General features: G+C 52.2%; 2 protein-coding genes across 4 annotated transcripts; one reads left to right on the top strand and one right to left on the bottom strand.

Moving 5' to 3' along the window:
* Positions 1–3981: 3981 nt before the first annotated feature.
* On the top strand, positions 3982–13856 carry DRC5 (dynein regulatory complex subunit 5; the record flags this gene model as incomplete). The annotated part of the gene is made up of 5 exons (XM_081295576.1): positions 3982–4081; positions 4280–4450; positions 5484–6052; positions 11287–11736; positions 13647–13856. 5 exons carry the CDS (start codon positions 3982–3984, stop codon positions 13854–13856), a joined length of 1500 nt encoding a protein of 499 aa, XP_081151702.1.
* A 726-nt stretch (positions 13857–14582) lies between these two features.
* On the bottom strand, positions 14583–23212 carry TMEM151B (transmembrane protein 151B). Of its 3 annotated transcripts, none has more exons than XM_081295573.1 (3): positions 22622–23212; positions 19737–20177; positions 14583–18580 (listed from the first exon to the last, which is right to left on the bottom strand). In XM_081295573.1, exons 1-3 carry the CDS (start codon positions 22736–22738, stop codon positions 17453–17455), a joined length of 1686 nt encoding a protein of 561 aa, XP_081151699.1. In that variant the 5' UTR covers positions 22739–23212; the 3' UTR covers positions 14583–17452. The 3 variants fall into 3 exon arrangements, with proteins under 3 accessions (XP_081151699.1, XP_081151701.1, XP_081151700.1); XM_081295575.1 differs by having other exon boundaries at positions 19737–20034; XM_081295574.1 differs by having other exon boundaries at positions 19737–20031.
* Positions 23213–23999: the final 787 nt, after the last annotated feature.

Below are 23999 nucleotides of genomic sequence, written 5' to 3'. Positions count from 1 at the left end.
GAGGCTGAGGCAGAAGGATCGAAAGTTTGAGGCCAGTTTCAGCAACTTATCCATGCCCTAAGCAACTACTTAATGAGACCCTTTCTCTAAATAAAACATAGAAAGGACTTGGGGTGCTGGTGTTGTGGCTCAGTGGTAGAGTGTTTGCCTGGCATGCATGGGGTACTGGGTTCGATCCTCAACACCACATAAAAATAAAATAAAGACATTGTGTCCACCTGAAACTAAAAAATAAATATTAAAAAAAAAGGACTGGGATGTGGCTCAGTGGTTAAGCACCCTTGGGTTCAATCTCTAGTAACAAATATATGTATACATATATATTTTGGGGGTTTTTTAATATTTATTTTTTAGGTGTAGATGGACACAACACAATGCCTTTATTTATATGTGGTGCTGAGGATTGAATCCAGGTCCCACCCGTGCTAGGTGAGTGCTCTACCGCTGAGCCACAATCCCAGCCCATGTATACATATATTTTTTAAAAATATTTGGAAACATTTAAAAACTAAAATCTTGCTTAGAAAAATCCTCTGTGTCTGATAATAAGGTATCTGCCAAAAATATTTTCATAAAGTCTAATTTTTAGAAGAGTTGATTAAGTGAAAATTATTATGCAGTTAATGTCTTCAACATTTGCCTTAAAAATGACATCAGACCCATGGCCTTGCTGTTTCTGTAAACACGGAAGGTGGCAGGGCCTATTTCTATTCCAGCCCTGCAGGTGGCAGCCTCCCAGAGTCAGGCTCCGCCCCTTCCTTCTGAAGAGTTGGGCAGCGCCCTGGGGAGCCTTGGTGGGTCCCTTGCGCCACGCCACAGCAGGGGCAGACTACAGCCCCCCAACAGCAGCGAGAGTTGTCAGGACCAGGCCTTAGGAAAAGCTGCCCATTCCTGAGAGAGTGGGCTACAGGCTGTAAGCCTAGGGCTGTTCTGTCCCCAAGGGCATCTCACCTGACCCAGGTAGGATTCCTCGAGGTGTGCCCCCCCCCCCCCAGGAAGGAGCAAGGCCTGCCTCCCAGAATAGTGAGGCCGGGTGGCATTGTGAGTAATGACAGAAGCACCTCCCCCAAGACAACACCCACAAGTAGCCCCGGTGCTTCCTCTGCCCAGCCCAGTCCTGCTTGGCTGAGAAGTGTCCCAGACAAGGGGAAGGACAGAATGTTTTAAACTAGAACCTTAGAAAGAGCCCAGGAGTCCAGATGCAGGGCTGGCAGTAGCAGGGCTGACCTGTTAACCTGTCACCTCTGACTCCGTTCCATTACCTATCTCCTGCTTGCATCTAGCCCCCAACACCACCACTGCCCCTTGTCCTTCACCTCTCCCTGGAAATAGAAAAGGGCACTCATTCAAAGGTGCCAGGTCAGCATTCCTGCCTTCCATAGAGCCTCTAACACCCCTCCAGCACCCTTTTCAATTTTCATCAATATTCAGCAAATATTATCACAGAGGAATCTCTACAGTAGTCTTCTTAGAAAGATATTAGTATCCCATTTTACAGATAAGGAAAACTGAAGTTCAGATAGGGTAAGTAACTTGGCCAAGGTTACACAGCAACCAGCAAAGCCAGAAATGCAAAGTCAGACCCGTGCCTCCACACAACACCTGCTTCCAGCCCCACCCTCTGTCTGAGAAGCCATTAGCCAAAAGGCTGGATGGACCCAATCTGGAAATTTGCATTTGATCTGCATGAGGGGTGTCACAATGCATAAATATCTTCCCTACACTGGCCCTGTCCCCAACCCCCTCTCAGCCAGGCTTTTCCTCCTTGAGATGCCTGGCAGGCTTGGGGAGCACCATCTGGTTCCTCCCTCTGCCAAGGAAGCGTTTGTTGGATCAGAATGTTCCTTCCCGCCGGACGCACAGTGCACTGGGTCAGGGCGCCACCGGAGGGGGAACTGCCCGAGGAGCAGCCAGCGCTGGGGCAGCCGGTCTCCACCTGCAGGTCTCAGGACAGGGGCGCCCCGCAGCAAGGTTGGAGGAGTGGGCGAACGCCTTCTGTCTTCAGCCCCAGATTTAGCTGCCTTCTCCCCTCCCACGCCAGCCCACTGCTGTCTGGAGAACCAGAAGACTGGGCGGAGGCTGAAGGGAGGGGCCAGAGCTGGAGCCCCTGGCAGGGAGGAGGTGGAGAGCCTGGCGGCCTGGGCAGGCGTGTGTGCGGGTCCTCTCCTGTCTCAACCCGCCCTGCCCGGCCCTCAACAGTCTCAAGACACTCAGTGCTCCTATGGAGTATCAGATTCTGAAAACTGGGTATAAAAACAATGGGGGGGGGGTGCCAGGGATTGAACTCAGGGGCACTGGACCACTGAGCCACACCCCCAGCCCTATTTTGTATTTTATTTAGACACAGGGTCTCACTGAGTTGCCTAGCCCCTTGCTGTTGCTGAGGCTGGCTTTGAACTTGTGATCCTCCTGCCTCAGCCTCCCAAGCCACTGGGATTACAAGCGTGCACCACAGCACGGGCTAAAAACATATTTTTAATAGTTTTGTTGATTACATATTTAAATGGCAAAATTGTGGACATACTGATTTAAATGCAAGATTAATTTCACCTTTTTTTTAAACTTTTTTTTTTTTTTTTTGCCATGCTGTGGATACTAGGCAAGCACTCAACCACTGAGCTACACCTCCAACCCTCTTATGGACATAATATCTTTATTTTGTTTATTTATCTTTTATGTAGTGCTGAGGATCGAACCCAGGGCCTCACATGTGTGAGGCAAGCGCTCTGCCACTGAGCCACAACCTCAGCCCAGCCCTCTTTACTTTTTGAATAGGGGTATTAGAAAATTTAAAATAGCAAACATGGCTTGCATTTGGGGTCACCTTGTATTTCTGTTGGTCATACTATTCTCAACCCAGTCCTCAGGGTCAGGCAGTTGCTGTTCTTTCTGTGCAATGTTTAATGCACAGAGCTGTTCTGAACTAAGTGGTTCTTTCGCAGACCTCTGTCTTTTAGCAATACTTACTGAATCCCCGCACCTTCAGAGGCACAGTACATGTAGGGTTCAGGATATGAACTTAATAAAATGGATTCATTATTCATAAACTGTGTGACGTTGAACAAATCAATTAGCTTCTCTGTACCTCAGTTTCTCATCAGAATCATGGGGAAAATACAAGTACCTATACCTAGAAAACTTTTGAGTTAATATACATTAAAAAACTGAAGCTGGGGGGCTGGGGATGTGGCTCAAGTGGTAGCGCACTCGCCTGGCATGCGTGCGGCCCGGGTTCGATCCTCAGCACCACATACAAACAAAGATGTTGTGTCCGACAAAAACTAAATAAATAAATATTAAAAAAAAAAAAAAAAACTGAAGCTGGGCACAGTGTCACACACCTGTAATCCCAGCAGCTCAGGAGGCTGAGGCAGGAGGATCACAAATTCAAAGGCAGCCTTAGCAACTTAGCAAGGCCCTAAGCAACTCAGCAAGACCCTGTCTCTAAATAAAATGTATTTTAAAAGGGGGTGCTAGGATTTGGCTCAGTGGATAAGAGCCCCTGGGTTCAATCCCCTGTACCAAAAAAAAAAAAAAAAAACTAAAAGAGTGGGTGTATAGCAATGACTGTAATTCCTGTGTAACTATTATTATCTAAAAATTTGGGCTGCTCCTTGCTACAATTCCATTTTTAGACAATATACAATACCTCTTTGTATTATTTTATTCACTCCTCCAAATAATCCTATTGGTCCTGTAACCCTTATTTCACAGGGTAAAATTTCATTTAACCTCTCTGAAACTCAGAGAGGTCCAGTAATTGGCCCAAGGCCACACTGGGATTTATACCTGGATCTACTCCACTCCAGACCCTGACAGCTAAGCACCACTCTGCTGAGATCCTCCAAAGTAACACCTGTACCCCTCCCCGCCATTCTTTTGCTCTAGGTCCCCATCTGAACCAAGGACCGGCCAGTCTGAGAAGTTTCCTGTTGCAAGGTCACCAAGGGGCTTTGTGTTCCTTCCTTGCCACGCCCCAGCATGCAGGGCACCCTAACACCACCATTAGTGTCCGTCCCCAGCCAGTCCGCAGTCTCCAACCAGGGCCCGCCGCCCACTGCAAGCCAGATTTCAAACATAGGCCCACAGCCTTCGAAGACCTTGTCCTCCTCAGGCCCACAGCCTTCGAAGACCGTGTCCTCCTCAGGCCCACAACCTTCGAAGACCGTGTCCCCCTCAGGCCCACAGCCTTCGAAGACCTTGTCCCCCTCAGGCCCACAGCCTTCGAAGACCGTGTCCCCCTCAGGCCCACAGCCTTCGAAGACCGTGTCCCCCTCAGGCCCACAGCCTTCGAAGACCGTGTCCTCCTCAGGCCCACTCCCAGCAAAGAGCAAGCCCACAAATGTGCGTCACATGCGCCGGATCATCGCTGAGGATGCTGAGTGGTCACTGGCCATTGTGCCCCTCCTCACAGAGCTCTGCATTCAGCACATCATCAAGAACTTCGAGAGTGAGCCTGCCCAGCTTGGGCTTGGGAGGGCAGGAGCAGACCAGGAGGGAGGCAGGAGTGGAGGCTTCCTGGTGTGGAGACCCCCAGAAGCAAGGTCCTGGGGCAGCCTGCACCCGCTGGTAGCATCCTCCTAGCTGTTGGGCACTTCCCTTTCACCAGGCACCCAGACAATGTCTGGTGCTGCCTCACTTTCGGGCCCCACCAGACTCCCACCCACACAGCAGCACTCCCACCCCCCCACAGCAACCCCCCCCACCCCCTCCACAGCAACCACCCCCCCACAGCAAACCCCCACCCCTGCGTCCTTTCCCTGTCTTGTCCACACTCTCCAGCAAAACCTGACCTGAACCAAATTCACCTCCTCCTCTGGAAGGCCCTCCCTGGTTAACCCCTCCTCCCAGATGGAGTCTCCCATGGTTTGTGTGGGTTCCTCCTCATTTGTTCTGTACTCTCTGATCCCAAAATGTTACTCCTTTCCAAAGAGGACTGCCAGCCCCTCCCATAGCAGGGGGGCTCTCTGAGGACTGGACCATCATTTGCCTCCAGCAACTACTGGCACCTGGCCTCATTTACTGTGGCCCTCTGCTGGCTGGAATGTCAACTCTGAGGGGGAGGGGCTTCATCATGTTTATATTTCCAGCGCTTAGAAAGTGTCTGGCACATAGTAGGTATTAAAGCAAACATATTTGCTTTCAAATAAATGAATCAGGTCAGACTGGGAGTCAGGAGTTATCTCCTCCATCTGACGAGGTTGTCATGGAGGATTGGAGTGGAGATTTATCCTGGACCTGGGTTCCCTGAGCCCAGAGAGCTGTCCAGCTGCAGGCAGGGAATATTCTCGGGCTGTGACTTCTCATCTCCCCTCCCATTGAGCCTCCTAGAGCAAAGGCTGTCTCTCCTTTCGGAGTGGAGCTCCCCAAGGGCAAAGAGGGTCTTTCCTTTCCTCAGTGCCCCCAGGAAAGCCAACCCCAGGGAACCATGTTGTCATGTCCCCAACACTGAGATCCCTGTTTTCCTTCCTCTACTCCCCAAGAAAACCCTATCCTGAAGCAGCTGCTCCCAGAGCACCAGCAGAAGGTCTTGAACCACCTGTCCCCTGATCTGCCGCTGGCTGTGACCGCCAACTTGATTGAGGATGAGAACTACTGGCGTCGCTGCTGCACCAAGCGCTGGCCGGTGTGCCACGCGTCCAAGCATGGCGGCAGCTGGAAACACATGTTCTTCGAGAGGCACTTGGAGAACTTGCTGAAGCACTTCATCCCGGGTACCACAGACCCCAGCGTCATCCTCGACTTGCTGCCCCTCTGCAGGAACTACGTGCGCAGAATCCGTGTGGATCAGTTCCTTCCACCGGTGCAGCTCCCAACCTCGCCGCTGACCCAGGAGCCGTCCGAGTCAGAAAGCGAGGTGGAGTCGGAGGAGCCCACCATGGACCACTACCAGCTGGGCGATCTGGTGGCCGGCCTGATTCACCTGGAGGAGCTGGACCTGGTGTACGGTGTCAAAGACTGTGGCATGAACTTCGAGTGGAACCTCTTCCTTTTCACCTACCGAGACTGTCACTCCTTGGCGGCCACCATCAAGGCATGCCACACCCTTAAGGTACCATCTGCCCCCTGTGTAGCCCCACCTCCTCTCCCCAGTGTCTTCCAGATTCCCTCCTCTCCCTTCTCTACTACCATCTGCTTCTTCCCAGTTTTTTTTTTTTTTCCCATGCACCCACCTAGGAGTTTGGGGGGCGTTTGCTGGGGTGCTGGGGATTGGACCCAGGGCCTCAGGCAGGCATGCTAAGCACAGGCTCAGACCTCCAGACCCAGACTTGACTGTTTTTTAAAATGCATCTTGCACCAAGCGACTAGTTTCAGGGTATGTAGATGAAGGAGGCTCAGTTCGCCAGCCAGTTAGTCATCCTACAAACATCTGCGCTCCAGACCCTGTCCCAGGTGCTGAAGATCCAGAGAGCAAAATTATACTATTTGTGCCCTCTGCAGCTAACAGTCTGGAGGGATGAATGGCACTAATGAGCAATCATATAAATGTAAAATTGTAACTAGACGAAGGGTTGCCAAATTTAGCGATTAGAAATACAGGATGTCCAGTTAAATCTGAATTTCAGAAAAATAACAAATTTTTTAGAAGTTATGTCCCAAATATTCCATGGGACATACAAGTTCATCTGAAATTTAAACTGAACGGGGCATCCTGTTTTAGTGCTTTTTGTTTGCCTTGTTTGTTTGTTTGTTTGTTGGACTGTTGGACTGTTAGAAATCAAACCCGAGGTCTCTTGCCCACTAAACACCTGCTCTACCACTGAGCTACCCCCACCGGGCCATCTTGTATTGCCTCTGGCAACCCTAAACTGGGATGAAATGCATGCTTTTAAAAAAAAAAAAAAAAGGGCATTCTTTAAAAAAAAAATCTTTATTTATTTATTTATTTATTTATTTATTTATGCGGTGCTGAGGATTGAACCCTGTGCCTCACACATGCTAGGCAAGTGCTCTATCACTGAGCTACAGCCCCAGCCCACAGAAAAGACATTCTTATGAGAGATTATAAAAGGGACATTTGACCTTGTCCAGGAAGGCTACCCTGAGAAAGTGTCACTTGTGTAGAGATTATAAGGAAGAGTGGGAGTTATAGTCTTGAGGAAAGAGACAAGCTCACTCCGGGCAGAGGGAGCAGCACATACAGGCCCCTGGGCATGGTCAATACAGCTAATTCCAGGGCCTGAAGAGAAGGCCGTGTGGCTGGACCCGTGAATATGGGGGGCTAAAGAGAGAGCCAATCAGCGGCTGGAATCACTGGGGGAAGGAAGCCTTGTCAAGGAATCTATCTTTATCCTGAGGAGCTCTGGGGCACCATCTGGATCAGTCAGCTTTCTGTTGCTATACCAAAATATCTGAGGCTGGGTACTTTATGAAGAAAAGAGGTGGAGGCTGAGGATGTAGCTCAGTGGTTGAGTGCTTGCCTGGCATGCATGGGGGTGGGGAAAAAGTGTATTGGGTTCACAATTTTGGTGGCTGAAGGGTCCATACAGCATGACACCACCCCTTGTTTTTCCTCTCTACAATGTGGTAGAGAAGCAGAAAAGGAAACAGGTAAGGAAGAAACCAAGTGCATGGGGTGGTCTCACTTTATAACAACCTGCTTTTATGGGGTCCCAGGAGAACTACATTAATCTCTTCTGAGGGGAGCACTCTCGGTGACCCCACCACCATCCACTAGGCTCCGCCTCTTAAAGGTTCACTACACTAGTGATGAAGTCTCCAACTCAATGATCCTTTGGAGGACAAACCATAGCACCATCCGAGGGTGTCAGTCAAAAGGATGCTCATGTTATTGGATCATACCTATGAAAAGATGACCATGTTTGGGAAGGAGAATGGGAAGGGCAACAATGGACATGGCAGGTGACCTGGGAGACCACTGCCAAACACAGATGAGATGAGGGTAGTTTGAACCATGGAAGTGTCTGCAGAGGTGGGGAGACTCAAGAGGTATGTAGGCAGTATGATCAATAGGGCTAGGGCTAGGGTTAGGGTTAGGGTTAGGGTTAGGGTTAGGTCTCGCTGGCCTCAGAAAGATGTAGAAGAGAAGGAAGCAGCAGGAGACATCAAGGATTCTTGCTCCTGAGACCAGATGGTTGGAGGGGGCTGCAGGCAGAGACAGGGGATCCGGGACCCCTGTCTTGAGGGGGACCCCTGTTTTGAGTTCCAGTGTGAGACATCCTAGAGCAGGGGTCATCTTGTTAGTTGGGTAGAGGGTCCGACACTCAGCTAAGGAGTCTGAATTGAACATGGAAACGGGTGCCGTGTTCTCAACATGGCTGGTGAAGGCCTGCATTTGGATGGAGTCTCATAAGGGAGAACCAAGCGTGAGGAAAGGAGAGACTTGGCATGTGGTATTGACGGCAAGAGCTTGCAGGCAGGCAGAGGGGGAGATGACATTGTGTCACGGAGTGACAGAGGCACGTATTTCAAGTAGAGGGAGTGAGAAATGGGGTAGGGTGCAGCCAAGGACTGGCCTTTGCAAACCTGGACGTCCCTGAGAGGAGGTTCAGAGGCGTTCCAGGAGCACAAGCTGTGAGCATGGTTCATGGGGAGAGTGGGAAGTGAGAAAGGGGGCGGCTGAGACCAGCTTCTTGGAGAACTCGACTGGGAAGCAGAATGAGGAGAGCGGTGATAGATGAGGGCTTTAGGTTTTCTTAAGAAACTTGCATGCGGGGCTGGGGATGTGGCTCAAGCGGTAGCGCACTCGCCTGGCATGCGTGCGGCCCGGGTTCGATCCTCAGCACCACATACAAACAAAGATGTTGTGTCCGCCGAAAAAACTAAAGTAAATAAATAAATTCTCTCTCTCTCTCTCTCTCTCTCTCTCTCTCTCTCTCTCTCTCTCTCTCTCTTAAAAAAAAGATGAATGTTTAAAAAAAAAAAAAGAAAGAAACTTGCATGTTTAGAATGAAAGCAAGGCCCCATCCACCTGCATAAAAGGGGAAAATGCAGAAGAAAGGTACCAGTAGGACTGTGTAACTACAAGTCCCACCATTGTGTGTGTGCAAATATAATGCACCAATTAAAAAAAAAGTAGAAAAAATAAAAAAGATAGTTTTAGAGGAAGGAAGAGGGGGAGAAAAAGAAGGGGAGGAGGGGGAGAGGGAAGAGGAGGAGTTTAGGAAGCTGAGGATGGAGGATAGCAAGTTTGAGGCCAGCCTCAGCAAATTAGTGAGGCCCTAAACAATTTAAAAACAGCTGGAGGACCAGACAAGGTGGCAAATGCCTGTAATCCCAGCGGCTTGGGAGGCTGAGGCAGAAGGATCACAAATTCAAAGCCAGCCTCAGCAACAGCGAGGTGCTAAACAACTCAGTGAGACCCTGAGGATGTGGCTCAGGTTGAGTGCCCCTGAGTTCAATCCTTGGTACCCCCCCCCCAAAAAAAAAAAAAACAGCTGGGTGGGGGAGAAGTCCAGGTCCATGGATCAGGGAAAATTCTGGAAAGGCAAGAACAGTGGGACCTAGCACTGATGTGAGGCAGTTGGCCTTGGGCAGTGGAAATGAGGATGTGGTGAGGAGCAGTGGGTGTGTGTTTGATATCAGAAATAGGATCCCATTTAGTTGCTGAGAAGTCAGGAGAGTCCACAAGCTGAAAGGGAGTTCTGTAGGGAGGCCCCTTGGAGTCTGAGGTTGGAAAAGGTTAAAATAGTTATTGTAGCCAGGCACGATGGTGCATGCTTGCAATTCCAGGGGTTTAGAAGGCTGAGGATGGAGGACAGCAAGTTCAAGGTCAGCCTCAGCAATTTAGTGAGGCCTTAGCAACTCAAAAACATCTGGGCTGTAGCTCAGTGGTAAAATGCCCCTGGGTTCAGTCCCCTGGTACCTAATAATAATAATAATAATAACAACAACAATAATTGTTGTAAAGCTGGGTATTGTGACTTATGCCTGTAACCCAAGAACTCAAGAGGCTGAGGCAGGAGGATCACGAATTCAAGGCCAGCTTGGGCAACTTATTGAGATCTTGTCTCAAAATGAAAAGTGCTGGGGATGCAGCTCAATGGTAGAGAGCCTCTGAGTTCAATCCCTGGTACCAAGCAATATTTATAAGTAAAATAAAATAAAATAGTCATTGTAGATTATGAGAGAGTTTGTTGTCCAGAGAAGTAAAGTTGCAGGTACACAGCACTGAAGGCCTGCTGGTGGAGCCAGTGATACCAATCAGTCCCATCAGGTGACATTTTCCATTCTGTTTGTTGACTGGGCACAGGCATGCAGAAAATAGAGAGCGAGGCTGATCCAGATTCCGGGCTTCATCAGGTAAATGCAATAAAAATACAAGAGGATTTTAACCAAGCTTTAACCTGGCTAAGAGGGCAGTAAAGGAAGGAAAGAATTAAAGGGTAGGGAGAGAGAGGCCAGCCACAGAGAAGTCTGAAGGGAGACAGAGGATAGGGACCAGCCAGTGGGAAGCAGAGGGTTGGACTCCTATCCACAACATTCATAATATTATCCCCACCATCTTCCTTTTATTTTTTTTTTATTGATTAAAAAAATAAGCAACAGCAGAATGCATTACAATTCTCATTACACAAATACAGAACAATTTTTTAATATCTCTGGTTGTACCTTTTATTTTTTCATTCCATTATTTAGTGTTTCTCACCCTCCCTCCCCACTTCCTGTCTCCCCAGCTAACCTCTTTCAAGAGTTCCTGTCCTTAGGGTTGGCAGTGTAGTTCAATGGTAGAGCATGTGTCTAGCAAGAGCCAGGCCCTAGGTTCCATTCCCAGCAGTAAAACAAAACAAAGCAGCCCAGTGCGTGCTGCCGCCTGTAATCCCAGCAGCTTGAAGGCTGAGGCAGGAGGGACTATGAGTTCAAAGCCAGCCTGAGCAACTTAGCAAAGCCCTAAGCAACTTAGTGAGACCCTGTCTCTAACTAAAATGTAAGAAAGGGCTGGGGACGTGGATCAGTGCTTAAGAGCCCCTGGATTCAATCCCCAGTACCCCCCCCCCAAAAAAAATGAAAGTTAACAAAGGGATGGGGATTAAAAAGGGGGGATGGGGATGTAGCTCAGTGGTAGAGCACCAGTAGGTTCAATCCCCAGTATTGGGAAAAAAGAAAAAAAAAAAAGGAATAACATATCCCTCTGCCACCTACCACCAATTCTGTACCACTAGGTAGACCTGTCCTGTCCAAGGACCAGCTGGGTGGCCAATACCAGTGGAACAGAGTCTCAGACCTCCTCGTAACTACCTTTGGTACCTTCTCTACCTGCAAAAGGGGGGCAGGTGGGCAGCCTGCCCTGTTGGCAGGTGCTATAGACCCTCCACCTACCCGCAGATCTTCAGGCTGACTCGAAGCAAGGTGGATGATGAGAAGGCCCGCATCCTGATCCGCAGCCTGCTTGACCACCCAGCCCTCAGGGAGCTGGACCTGTCGCACAACCTCATTGGGGACCGTGGTGCACGTGCTGCTGCAAAGCTGCTCAGCCACAGCCGCCTGCAGGTGCTTAACCTGGCCAACAACCAAGTGCGTGGGCCGGGCGCGCAGTCGTTGGCTCACGCCCTGGCGCACAACACCAACCTCATTTCCCTCAACCTACGCCTCAACTGCCTGGAAGATGAGGGCGGCCAGGCACTTGCCCATGCCTTGCAGACCAACAAGTGCCTTACCACACTGAACCTTGGTGGCAATGAGTTGTCTGAGCCCACAGCCACGCTCCTTGCCCAGGTGCTTGCCATCAACACCACGCTCACCAGCATTAACCTGTCCTGCAACCACATCGGGCTGGTGAGTCCTCTCTTTTGGGGCAGGCAGAGGGTGAGTGTGGAATCCACTTACCATGGGAAACCTAGCACAGTGGTGCAGGCTTGTAATCCTAGCAACTCAGGAGGCTGAGTTAAGAGGATTACAAGTTCAAGGCCAGCCTCAGCAACACGGCTAGGCCCTAAGCAATTTAGCAAGACCCTGTCTCTAAAAAATATGAAAGGCTGGGGTGATAAAGCAACCCTGGGTTGCCTTTATCACTAAAAAGACAAAACAAAACCCAACTGCCATGGGACCCTTGCAGGACAAGTATCGAGAGGTTATAGATGGAGGCTGGTGGTATGACTCAGTGGTAGGGCATTTGCCTAGCATGAATGAGGCCCTGGTTTGATCCCCAGCACTGCAAAAAAAAAAAAAAAAAAAAAAAAAAAAGAAAAGAAAGAAAGAAAGAAAAAGAAAAGAAGAAGAAGAAATCACAGCTTGAGTTACTACACTCTGCACTGAATATGCATACATACTATGCTATAATATATGCATATGCAATAATATCCAATATTTTTCCTTTAATCTTTAACTCTATACAATCAAATGGGGGGGTTGTTTTGTTTTGTTTTGTTTTTTGCTCTGTTTTGACAAAGCTGGGGTTCAAGCCTACCACTATATTCCCAACCCAGCCTGAGTCCTTTCTGACAGTGCTTCTCAAACTTCCTTGACCAAGTCCTGGAATAAAAAATACAAGTTACAGGGCTGGGGTTGTGGCTCAGTGATAGAGTGCTTTCCTGGCACATGTGAGGCACTAGGTTTGATCTTCAGCACCACATAAAAAATAAATACATAAAAATAAAGGTATCGAGTCATGTACAACTAAAAAAATATTTTAAAAATATGCAAGTTACATCCAGGTTTGGTGGCACATGCCTGTAACTTCAGTGACTTGGGAGGCTGAGGCAGGAGGATTGCAAATTCAGGTCAGTCTCAGCAACTCAGCTAGACTCTGTCTCAAAATAAAAATTGAAAAAGGACTAGAGATATATATAGCTCAGCATCTCTGGGTTTAATCCCCAGTACCAAAAAGAAAGTGGAAATTCAAGTTTCGTGAACACCCAGTGGACATGCACAAAAACATAATATCATTGAAATTTATATTTACTGTCTGTGATTTATCCTATTTTCCTTTAGATTCTATTTTATTTATTTTTTAAAATGCTTCTGTGACCCATTAAATTGACTTCACAACACACTATTGGGATACAACTACAGAACAGCAATATTCCACCTCCCAAGGTGTCATTCTTTCACACTGAACCTTCCATGAGAACAACCTTGCATTCTCGCCCACTATGCCTGTCAGGCATGCACCATGTGCACCATAGATATGCTCTTGGCTGCAAGTAACAGAAAACTGAGCCAGGAAGTGACTTAAACAGGAGGAATATTTAGGATCTCACATAACCAGAAGCCCCAGATCCTGGAGCTGACAAATCCCTCCATTCAGTGCCTCTGCTTTGCCCAACCCAGTCCCATGGCCATGGCCTCTCTGATGCTCCCAAGATGGCAGCTGAAGTTTTAACATCTCATATGGGGACATGCCCAGAGGCAGTAAAGGGGAGAGCACTGTTCCTCTCTCCTTTTTTTATTTTTGTCACCCTGCCCAACTTCCCCCTCACATCTCCCTAGACAGAATAGTCCCACATGTCCAAGACCTACCCAGATGCTAGACATCCAAGTTTTTCAAAACACTGAGACTGAAAAATAAATTTAGGGATCTTGACCACCATTTTTCAGGTAGAATGGGACCGAATGGGTCAGCATGCATAGATAGGTTAAGTATGCTTTTGTGAAATTGTTTCAGTCATATCCATATTAAAATGTGTGTGTGCATGTGATCCTGGGTGATGATGAAAAGTGACCCTTCCCTTTTCCTACTGTCCCAGGATGGTGGCAAGCAGCTCCTGGAAGGCATGTCAGACAACAAGACCCTCCTGGAATTTGACCTCCGCCTATCAGATGTAGCCCAGGAGAGCGAGTACCTCATTGGCCAGGCCCTCTGTGCCAACCGGGAAGCTGCCCGTCAGCGGACCTTGAATCCTGGCTATTTGATGTCTCCCATCATTGCCAATGACCCTGATCATTCTGTGGAATAAGAGCGGGGACAGGGACCTGACTTGGGTCATTACCTCAGCTCCATCCAGAATTTCATGCTTTTGCTGGGCATTCTGCTGCAGATGTCACAGTGGTTCAGAGGAAGGGGGAGGGGAGACCAATCCTTGAAGTGAGTGATAGAGGGTCATAGGCAAACCGATGGGAGGTGGTGAGGGGAACTGGGATAGGGAAAGAAGAGGTATAAAGCAAACACCTAGTTTGGGGACCCAGAAAAAGGATTACTGGACCAACTCCTTCCAGCAATAGGTAAGGCAGAGAGGACTCTGAGGACTGTACCTGATCAGATTTTCTCCTGTGAGGGCTGCCCACCTCCCTGGCTCACCACTCCCATATTCCTCTCTGCTGCGCAGACCTGTAACCTTCAAGTACATACACACATTCTCTCCCTCTTCCTCTCTCTCACTCTCTCCTTTTCCCTCTCCTTCTCTCTCTCCCCTCTGGCTACAACAGAATCATGCCTGGCTCTTTCTGTCACCTTCCTGTTGCCTGATTCTATAAGGTCAGGTTCTATAGGTCACACCATCCCCTAATCCCCAACTCTCAACTTGAGAAGGGGACAATGGGTGACAGGAGCTCAGACCTCCCTTGAGGAGGCAATCATAGAGAATGACTGCTGGGGAAGTGTGGTATTACTCCTGCCATCCACCCCAGGGAGCTTCTTGCAGGAGAAAGGAGATAGGGAAGGAGCGCACACTGGGAAAGAGAGGTCAGTGAGTCATCCGCAACTTTATTATCCACCAGTTTGATTTGTACAATCTTTGCGCTTGGATATCCACAACAGAAAGGCCACAGTGTGATGCACCCAATTGACAGAGACCTGTCTTCTCCCCAGCCAGGCCCAGCCCACCCCACAAGCCCTTGTCCCCAGGACCATGGAGCCTTCCAGGTGCTCTCCATGAATCCCCAGCACTCTGTGGCTGCCCAACCTGGGACCAAACCCACAGGAATTACATCAGCCCATGGGGCCACAAGAGGACCTGACTGATGGATTCAGGCTGAGCTTCATCCTCCATTCTCTTTGGGCTGAGTGGCCCAGAGCCTCCAAATCCATGTCCCCATAGGGCAGGCCATGGGCTACAACCACAATCCAGGAGTGCCTGCCTTCTAACAAACAAGCGCTGAGCAGAGCACCAAAGGGGGCTTGGGAGTGACTGCAGCATGTGCCTGTCTGGGCCACCTAAAGTCCTTCCATGCCTGACACCCTCTGACAGTTCCGGAGTGCAAACGTGTAGGTGTGAGGGTAGGTGTGTGTGTAGCCACAGCTGCTAGCAGAGGTTCTAATTAGAGAAACAAGAACATTCAGTGTAAAGTTTAATTTTAGAGATTAATTAATTTTCTGGTTTTCGTTTTCCCTGGCAATCAATAAAGTCACTAAGAAAATAGACCAAAGAATTGGTTTCTCTCTAAGTCTGTGCGTGTGTGGGAGCTGAGTCTGTGTGAGAAGACCTAGGCAGAAATGGTCCATTCAGGGGAAAAGTATAACAGGGCTCCTCTTCCCATCTTCTGAGGCCAGGCTGTAGTCTCAGGACTGGGCCTGAGGGAGGAGCCAAGTACCTCCAGCCTTGGAGCCACAAGGTGGCCAGGATGACCCCATATGAGGACAGGACATCCATGTGCCAGGCCAAGAACTGGGGCCTGAGGCCACAACTCACCACCTGTACCTCACAGATGTCCATTCAGAGGAAAAGAGGGTGTTCCTGCTTCCAGATCCCCGAGAAGCACAGACTCAGGGTCCAGGCAGGTTTCATACTGGCAGGCAGGTGAACATTGATGCCCAGGAAAACTCAGTGGGCAGCTGTTCCCTTCTGCCCAAACCTCTCCCTCTCTGACGTCCCCTCCCTCCTCACTCAACTATCTATGTAATTGGAAAGTTCAACTCCTTAATGAGCCATGGGCTATGGTGTCTCCACAATTTGTCCATTCCCTCCACCCCCATTTCCTCCTGGGAAGGAGGGAAGGGGAGCCAAGGTGATGTTGCATAGGTGGAGGCCACACCCCTCTATAGGGCAGGCCTGGCTGGGCTGGAGGAATATGGGAGAGGCTGGAGGTGGAGATCTGATGGCTGAGGCAAAGCAAGAAGCAGCAGGGGTGGGCCGTGCCTGGGTGGCCCAGGGAATCCCGTCTAGGCTGAAAAGTGAGCTCAACCCTGGGACGCTAAATCTGCTGGGAAAACCTTAGCCAGGGCAGTTGGGAGGGCATGGGTTGTACAAGACATGCACACTGACACACACTGGAGTGGAAGAGCACAGGGGGAGAGAAGTTGGTGTCAGAGCTTTAGGGGAACAGGACGGGAGGCCAGCGCCTTAGGGCAGTGGCAGGATGCCCTTCCGAAGACCCTGGAACACACAGCAGGGCTTCAGCTTGTGGGATAGAGGAAGATGGAGTGGTCAGGCAAGATTCAGAGAATTCCTGCCTCTGACCCTGCCACTGGAATTGAGTCTTTCTCCAGCTGGGACTTATGACACCATCCTCAGCCCCAGAGAGGCGTGTAAAAGGGGCAAGCATATTCTACTCCTCCGCATGGTTCTGGGGGAGGAAAGGACTGCCACCCAGGCACCCCTATCTTCAGAGGTCCTTTCACTGTACCCTCTGCTGCCCTCTGCTCTTTAATTCTTCTGCTTGACACACAAGTATCTCGTGGTCTCTCCACTTAGTCACTCACCCTGGCCAGCTCTAATGAGTATTGCCAGGGTGGCACCTGAGTCTAAAGGGAGCACCCGCCCAGAACCCAGGTGAGGAGGTTGCTGCTGGAAGGCTGCGGGAGTTTCAGAGAGGACTGAGGCGTTCTGCCCTCTATGGCTCCCCTCCCCTCCCCCCTGCACCCTGGCAACAGCTCTTCAGAGCCAGGGATGAGTGACGTAGGTGTGGTGAGCACAGTCCCTCCAGGATCTGGCTCCTGGGGCTCAGTGAGATAAACAACAGCGGAGGGAGTGGCAGAAAGGAAACCCCAAGCTTTGGGGCCAGCGCCAAGAAAAGGACAGCAACATTTCCAGACGTGGAGATGGAGTATTGGGGCTGCCACCTGGCCCTGGCCTCAGACCCGCTGAATTCATTAGCTGGTTGGAAGCCAGCCCTCGGGTTCACCAAACCACCGCCCCCTCAATAGAGGCCTCAGTGGGGCCATGAAACGGAAGAAGGAAAGCCCCAACTGCCCTTCCCCGCAGCCTCTATACCTCCCAGCTGCACTGCCAGAGCTGCTCCCTTGAGAGGAGGCCCAACAGCACAGTTGCCAAATAACAGTCAGGAGACCCGTTGACAGGCTGGACGGGAAATCTCAAATGTGCGTGTTGGAGGAGGAGGCATCTCCTTAGGAACTTGAGTGGGACTGGAAGAGCGACTCTGCCCACGTGGGTGGGATTTTAGGAGAGGTGCTGATCCCCTCCCACCCTTCTGTCTCTTTGTACAGGGAAGGCAGGGGTCTCAGTCCCACCTGGGACCGTCTGGGCGCTCTCCCCTTACCCGCTACACGCTGTAACCCGCCCAGCCTCAGTCATCGTGTCTCCCCCTGCTACACGCAGGGAGCCCAGGCGGCAAGGGGCAGGAGGGAGGACATTGTGGGCCTCTCCAGGGCCGGAGGTCACAGTGAGGTCTCCACGCAGGAGCCGTGGCGGTGCAGCGGCCGATGGCTGTGGCCCAGACACCCCTCCTGCCTGTGGACGATGAGGACTGGAAAGTAGAGGGCGTCGTGATAGGGCGGCGGCGGGCCAGCCTCCTCCTCGTCGTCGTCTTCGTCGTCCCCCATGCTGGCCTGGCTCGACAGCCGCGTTTGCTCCGTGGGGCAGCTCGCTTCGTTGACGCTCCCGCTCCGGCTGCGCCACAGACAGCTGCGTCGGGAACCGTAGAGACGGCCGAGCGAGAAGCGACTGCCCCCGCAGCCCGCGCCTCCGCCCGGCCCAGGGCCGGCCCGCGGGCTGGCGCATATGCTCAGCGCGCTGCGTGAGAAGATGGACGAGCTGCTGACCGCGCGCTGGCAGTGCTCGCAGCTGCGCCGGTATGGGGCCACTCCCGCCGCGCCCGGGCCGCCTACCCCGCCGTAGCGGCAGGTGGGCGCGAAGCCACCACCCGCCGCCCCGCTGCAGCGCGCGCCCAGCCCCGCCAGGTCCATGAGCACCGCCTCCGAGTAGCTGGGCACTAGCTGCTGGTTGGAGCGAATGTGCCATTCAAGCTCCGTGCTGTCCACCGTGTTGACGCGCGGCAGGCGGTGGGTAAGCTGGGGCAGGAGCTCGTCGCTGGGGCTGAGGCCGCCGCCCGCGCTGCTAGCCGAGCCCGGGCCCTCCAGACCGAAGAGCTTCTCCACGTGGTAGTGCGCGTAGGCAGTGCGGTACTCAGCCAGCACGCGAAGGGGCCACGACAACGTGAGTAGCGCCGCAGCCCAGAAGGCCGACGAGCAGGCGTACCAGGGCGGCCTGGTTGGGTCCGGGAAGGCCACCATGAACTCTCGAAAGTCCACGTTCTTGAGGTGCATGCCCTCGCGCGCCTCCATATAGTCGTCCAGGCCCTCGTTCTCCGCAAAGAAGCGCGCGCGCTGGCACAGGTACGCGTTCTCAGCCTCCACGCTGGCAAAGCTGAAGCACTTGGTGAAGCGCAGCCTCGTGGCGGGCGCGCCCTCCAGCCCCACCAGCGCCTTGGACACGTCTCGGACGCCACAGCGTGCATAGTCGAACTCGGCCTCTGCTACATGCGTGTTGACACGCTCGTGGTAGACCTGCAGCACGGGGAGGCGGCTGGAGTCCCCAAGAGCAGGTGCCACGGTGCCCTCCTCTATCTGCTCCTGCTGGCCCTACCGACCACCCGTTTGTCCCATTGCTGTTCTTGTTGCCTGGTCCATCCCTAAGCCTGTCCCGTTTTAAGCAGCGGCTGGAGCAGGGAGATCTTACCGTCTTGGCTATGGAAACACTGAGCTCTTTGCTTAATCGGTGAGTTAAGAGATGAGATTGGACTACAGTCAACCCTCCCTGACTGCATTCAGTAAACTCTGCTTCCTCTTGATCCCTGGTTTGTCTGATCCTTTTCTCACTGCCTGCGCTGCTCCTCACCACCACAAGCTGCCTCCCCGTCTTCATTTTTACATGTGTTTCCAAATGGGTATCCAAAGGAGCCCCGGAAGAACCCCTCTGTCACTAGGCTCCCCATTCTGGCCTTACTTATCATTCAACCTCCTTCTTTCCTCTCATAGGTCCCAGGCTTTTGTCTACTCATCCCAATTCTGAAACAGAGGTCACCAGCACCACAACTCCTCCAGGACCTCACAAAGTCTAATTCTCAAAGTGGTGATTGTTTTGTGGACTCTCCATAAATTCCCCCACACCATCCTCTGGGAGCCTTGAACCGGGAATCCAAGCACCTGGTTTTGAGTCTATCACTCGGGAGTTGCAAACCTTGGGCCAGTTTCTAAGCTTAGGTCTCCTTACCTGTGAAAGAGAACTCAGTGGCAGTCACCTCACTGAACAGGTGAGCACATGCTGTGAGACTGGACCTGTGAAGTCATCTGTAGCCAATAAGCACTGAATAGTATAAACCTTGGAACAGACAGCTTGGGGCTGACTCCCATTTCGTCCACATGCTAGCTAAGTGACCTTGAACAAGTTATTTAAGCTCATGGGGTCTTGGCCTCCTCATCTGTAAGATGGGGACATACCTTCCTCATAGACTTGCTCTGAGTATTAAATAAATGCTTTAATAATTGTAAAGTACTCAGAGCCTGGCTCTTTCTGTGTTTGCTATTATTAAGTTATCCTTACCACCCTCTTATTGCAGCGCCCATTTGAGCTCACAGCTGCCTTGTGCTCTTTCACACACAGGTGCAAGTCTGAGCACCCTCTCCCATCTTGAATGGCCTGCTCTCCCCTCCAGCCTCTCACCTGGGTAGTAGTGTAGGCATCTCCGTTGCGGTATCTGGTGACCTGACGGGTTCGGCGGACATAGTGATAGCTGATGGCCTTCCACCAGATGCAGGGTGTGGCCTGCTGCATGCGGCCCACACGCTCCCGCACGCTGCTCACATCAACACGGTGCTGCAGCTCATGGCGGGCTTGGCAGTGCCAACACTCCACCAGGTAGACGGCGTACAACATGAGCAGGAAGGCCAGGGGGATGTAGACATAGCCGTTGGAGCAGGGGCTGTCATGGTACATGAGGCTGTTGCCCTGGTAGGCGCTGCTGAAGGTGAGGCGGGTCACTGTGGTGACATGGCACCAGGCCACTGCCCCCAGGCAGCCGTACATGAGCAGCGAGAGCAGGAGGCACTTCCAGTGGGACTCACGGCAGAGGGACTTTGTGAAAGAGGGCTGGATGGGACGCTGCTGCTCAGATGGGCAGGGAGGGGGTCAAGATGAGTGGGAAGTCAGACAGAGTGGCAGGACCCAGCAAAGAGATGGATGTAGGAATGGAGGGGAAGAGACCAGCAATCAGAGACACAGACGGGGGTGTAGGGAGAAAACATAAGACCGAGATGGGAACCACAGACCAGAGATAAACGCAGAAGTGATCCCGAGAGAGCCACAAGGACAGTAAAAGGGACCAGAATGCCAATACAGGAAAGTGCGGAGAGACACCCCAAGAGGCAGAGAGGGATCAGAACCAGAAATGGAGGCCCAGGAAGCAAAGACACAGATGGATAGGATGGCACCCAGAGAGAGAGAGTGCAAAGACAGACACAAAGATGGTAATGAAACAGGAGGAGGTGTGGATGGGGAAGAAGGGAGGACAGACAGATAGGCATCAGCAAAGGTAGGACGCCAGCCTAGACCCCTTCCAGGTGTTCCAGGAAAGGAGGGAGGGACCCACGTCACCACCTACTTATCAGGTGGGGGCCCTGACTTTTTTTGGGGGGGTATTGGGGATTGAACTCAGGGGCACTCAACCACTGAGCCACATCCCCAGCCCTATTTTGTATTTTATTTAGAGACAGAGTCTCAATGGGTTGCTCAGCACCTCGTTTTTGCTGAAGCTGGTTTTGAACTCTCAATCTTCCTGCCTCAGCCTCCCGAGTCACTGGGATTACAGGCGTGTGCCACTGCACCCGGCTGGGCCCTTACTTCTTGCAGATATTTTCAGTCTAGGTTCTAGAGGAGTCACTCCCCTTTAACCAATCCAACTCCTTAACTCTCAGAGCAATCAGTCTAATACTTCTTTGGAGGAGGATCCAGAAGAAAGCCCAGGCCCCCTTCTGGATTCCTCCAATGAGTCTTCCTGCTACACCCTATTATTGTTTCCCTCTGTTCTAGGATGAGAAGGAGGGGATGGGGTCCCTAAGCAAAAGGCAGTCCAAAGGGAGGTATTCAAAAAGGCAGAGTTGGGACCAGGGTTATGGCTCAGTGGTAGAGCACTTGCCTAGCATGCATGAGGCACTGGGTTTGATCCCTAGCACCACATGAAAATAAACAAATAAAATAAAGGTATTGTGTCCATCTACAACTAAAAAAAAATTTTTTTAAAGGCAGAGTCATGTGGCTAGGGAGAGGATGGGAACAGGGGATATGGGACAGGAGTAGGAAGAAAGACATTTGAAACCCAGCCATTTGTCACAGAAAACAGTTTTTAGTGCTCCCTTAAAGCATTTGGCACATTCTGTCCCATGGTTGGCCCAATGAGTTGTTTACATGTCTGAGCCTCCTCTAGACTGAGCACCCCTGAGGGAAGGGCCCATGCCTAATTCTTTGCATCCTGGATGCCTACCATGGTGCTGGCACTCAGCAGTCACGTAATATATGACCTCTTGCTGGAATCCTGACTTGTCCCTTCAGTTCTGCAGGCCTAACTTGGAGGCCAGCCAGGAAAAGGAAAAAAGGGGTGGAAAGAAAGAGCATAGTAACAAGCAGCAGGCCCTGGATTTAGTATGGACAGGTAGGTGGAATAGGAAATAGCACACAGCATGTACCTATAAGAGCACATACCTATGTGTGCCTTTTGGAAGCCTTGTCTCTGGGAGTGTGTGCATACATGCACCTTTGTGCCAACCTGACTATGTGCTTGTCCCAGTGTGCGCACAACCAGAAGGAGCTCTACCTATAGTTCTGTCCCTCTTGCTGAGCTCCTGGTCTAGTGCAGTGTGCATGTATGTTCATAAGTGTGCATGAGAGGCCCACGGTGGGGGGGCTGCTTCTGGTAATTTCCTCAGTTTCTTTGTCTCCAGTTTCAGAAGACTACCCTACGGCCCTCAATTAGGGATATGCTTAGTACCAAGACTCTGAAGGATTCTTGAGCTTAGGGACCCCTAGGGAAAGGAGCAGAGGGTTGGGAGATAGGGTGCTCCCCACACACACATTCACACCCCTGTGACCCCAGGAGGTACAGCTTCCATACACATCTGAACTTCGCAGGGCCCTAGCCTAGGTAACCTCACCATTTCCCCAAGGTGCCTTCCTGACTCTGAAGCCCCTATAAAGTCCCCCTTCATGGCCATCAAGAGAGCATCCCCTCTGTAAGATAGGATCCCACCACCATGCTCACCCCACCCTGGGATAGCCTAGTCCCCGGCTCCAGCCCCGGGGTCCGCGAGGCCCCGCCCCAGGCCCCTCCCACTGCCCGGGACCCCCTGGCCCCGCCCCCGGTGCGGCCCCCTCCTCGCCACCGCGGACAGCTCCGGCCGCCAGGTGGGGGCGGCGGCGCCGGACTGCGGCTGTGGCGGCCGGCTCGGGGTGCGGGGCACCGGCCGCGCTGCGGCGGAACCGCGGGGGCCGCGCACGGCGGGGGGGATGGGGACCAGGCCGCGGCAGCGCCCGGGAAAGGGGCCGCTAGCTCTCACCTCCTCTCGGGCGGGGCCCTCGTCCGCCGCTGCCATGGGCTCCTCCGGGACCCCCGAGCCGCCACCGCCGCCGCCGCCGGCGGCGCTCTCTCCCGCGGCCGAGCCAGGGGGGGACATGGCGTAGAGGGGGCGCGTCGAGCTCAAGACCTCCCGGGGGGCTGCCAGGGGCTGGGGGCATCCTGCGCTGGGCCTGGGGAAGGGGTGGGAGGGGGCGGGGCCCTCACTGCTCCCCACCCCCCGACGGGGGGAGGGGGCCTGGAAAGGGCACCGGGGGTAAGGGGATGGGGGCCGGGGTTGGGGGGCAGGCTAGAGGGGCCGGGCTGGGGGGGCCGGGGCCGGGGGCGGGTGTCACCTTGAGGCCCTCGCGGCGCCGCTCCGCCTCCCGCCCGCTCCCGCCGCCGCCTTTTGTCTGAACGGAGCTGGAGCCAGCGCGCCCCCCCTCTTCCTCCCAGCGCAGCCCAGCCCCGCCCTCGGCCCCCCAAACTCCGCCTTCCTCAAGCCTTCCTAATAACCACCCCGCAAAGGGGAGAAGCAACAGGGGCTCCGCGCACCCCTTCCCCGGTCCCAGCCCTGCTCTCCACACCTCCCTCCTGCCCGCCCGCCCATCCTGGAAAGATCTATGCCGCAACTCCTCTCCTGTCCTCCGTGGAGGGGGCGCCCGAGGGTCAACCAACACCCCTCCCGAGCCGGCTCCCACAAGTTCCTGGGTCTAAGGAGCCGGGGAAATGAAAATGAGACTTGGTATCATAAAGAAGATCCTTATTAGTTGCATCGTAAAGGGTTAAGGCAAGAGCCAAACTTCAGACGATGGAATAGGGTGAAAGGGGAGAGAATGAAGCTAGTTGTAAGAAAAGGACTAACAGAGGACAGAGGAGAGGACATTGGAACCGGCCTTCACTGAACCTTCTTCCTCCCTTAGGAGAACAGCCCCAGAAAAGCAATGAAGTATGTACAATGCCCTAGGCTGGAGGTCAAGGAAACTTGAGTTCTAATTGTTAATCTTGGCTCTGCCATTAGTGAGTTGTCTGACCTTGGGCAAGTGCCTTTCCCTCTCTCAGCCTTTATTTTTTCATCAGTCCAGTGAGAATGTTGACTAGATAATCTCTAAGGCTTCTGGTCTGTGGGTGTAGGAGGCAGAGTCACAGACCACAAACCAGGCTGAGTGACTGCAGCCAGCCTGCCCCCACCCCATGTTGTCCATCTCACATTGCTTTTCCCTACACCTGGTAGGACAGTAAGGAAGGGAACTGACATTCATTCATTCATTCATGCATTCCTGGATGGATGCATCCATTCAATAAACAAGTACTAGGCAGCCAATGTGTGCCCTGTATAAAATGAAACACAATTTCCTACCCTCCAGGAACTTGAAGTTTAC

The sequence above is a fragment of the Spermophilus citellus genome (genome assembly GCF_964194105.1).
Source record: "Spermophilus citellus genome assembly, chromosome: 5".
In the NCBI taxonomy this organism is placed as follows: Eukaryota; Metazoa; Chordata; class Mammalia; order Rodentia; family Sciuridae; genus Spermophilus; species Spermophilus citellus.
Note: the sequence above shows the minus strand (reverse complement) of the source record. Positions and strands in the feature narration are given on the sequence as shown.

Excerpts from the sequence above, each read along its gene's own strand:
- TMEM151B (XM_081295573.1), bottom strand. The coding sequence starts at position 22,738 with ATGTCCCCCCCTGGCTCGGCCGCGGGAGAGAGCGCCGCCGGCGGCGGC. Across the intron at positions 20,178-22,621 it reads AGGGCCCCGCCCGAGAGGAG|CAGCGTCCCATCCAGCCCTC; the intron begins GTGAGAGCTAGC and ends CCATCTGAGCAG. Across the intron at positions 18,581-19,736 it reads ATGCCTACACTACTACCCAG|GTCTACCACGAGCGTGTCAA; the intron begins GTGAGAGGCTGG and ends CCCGTGCTGCAG.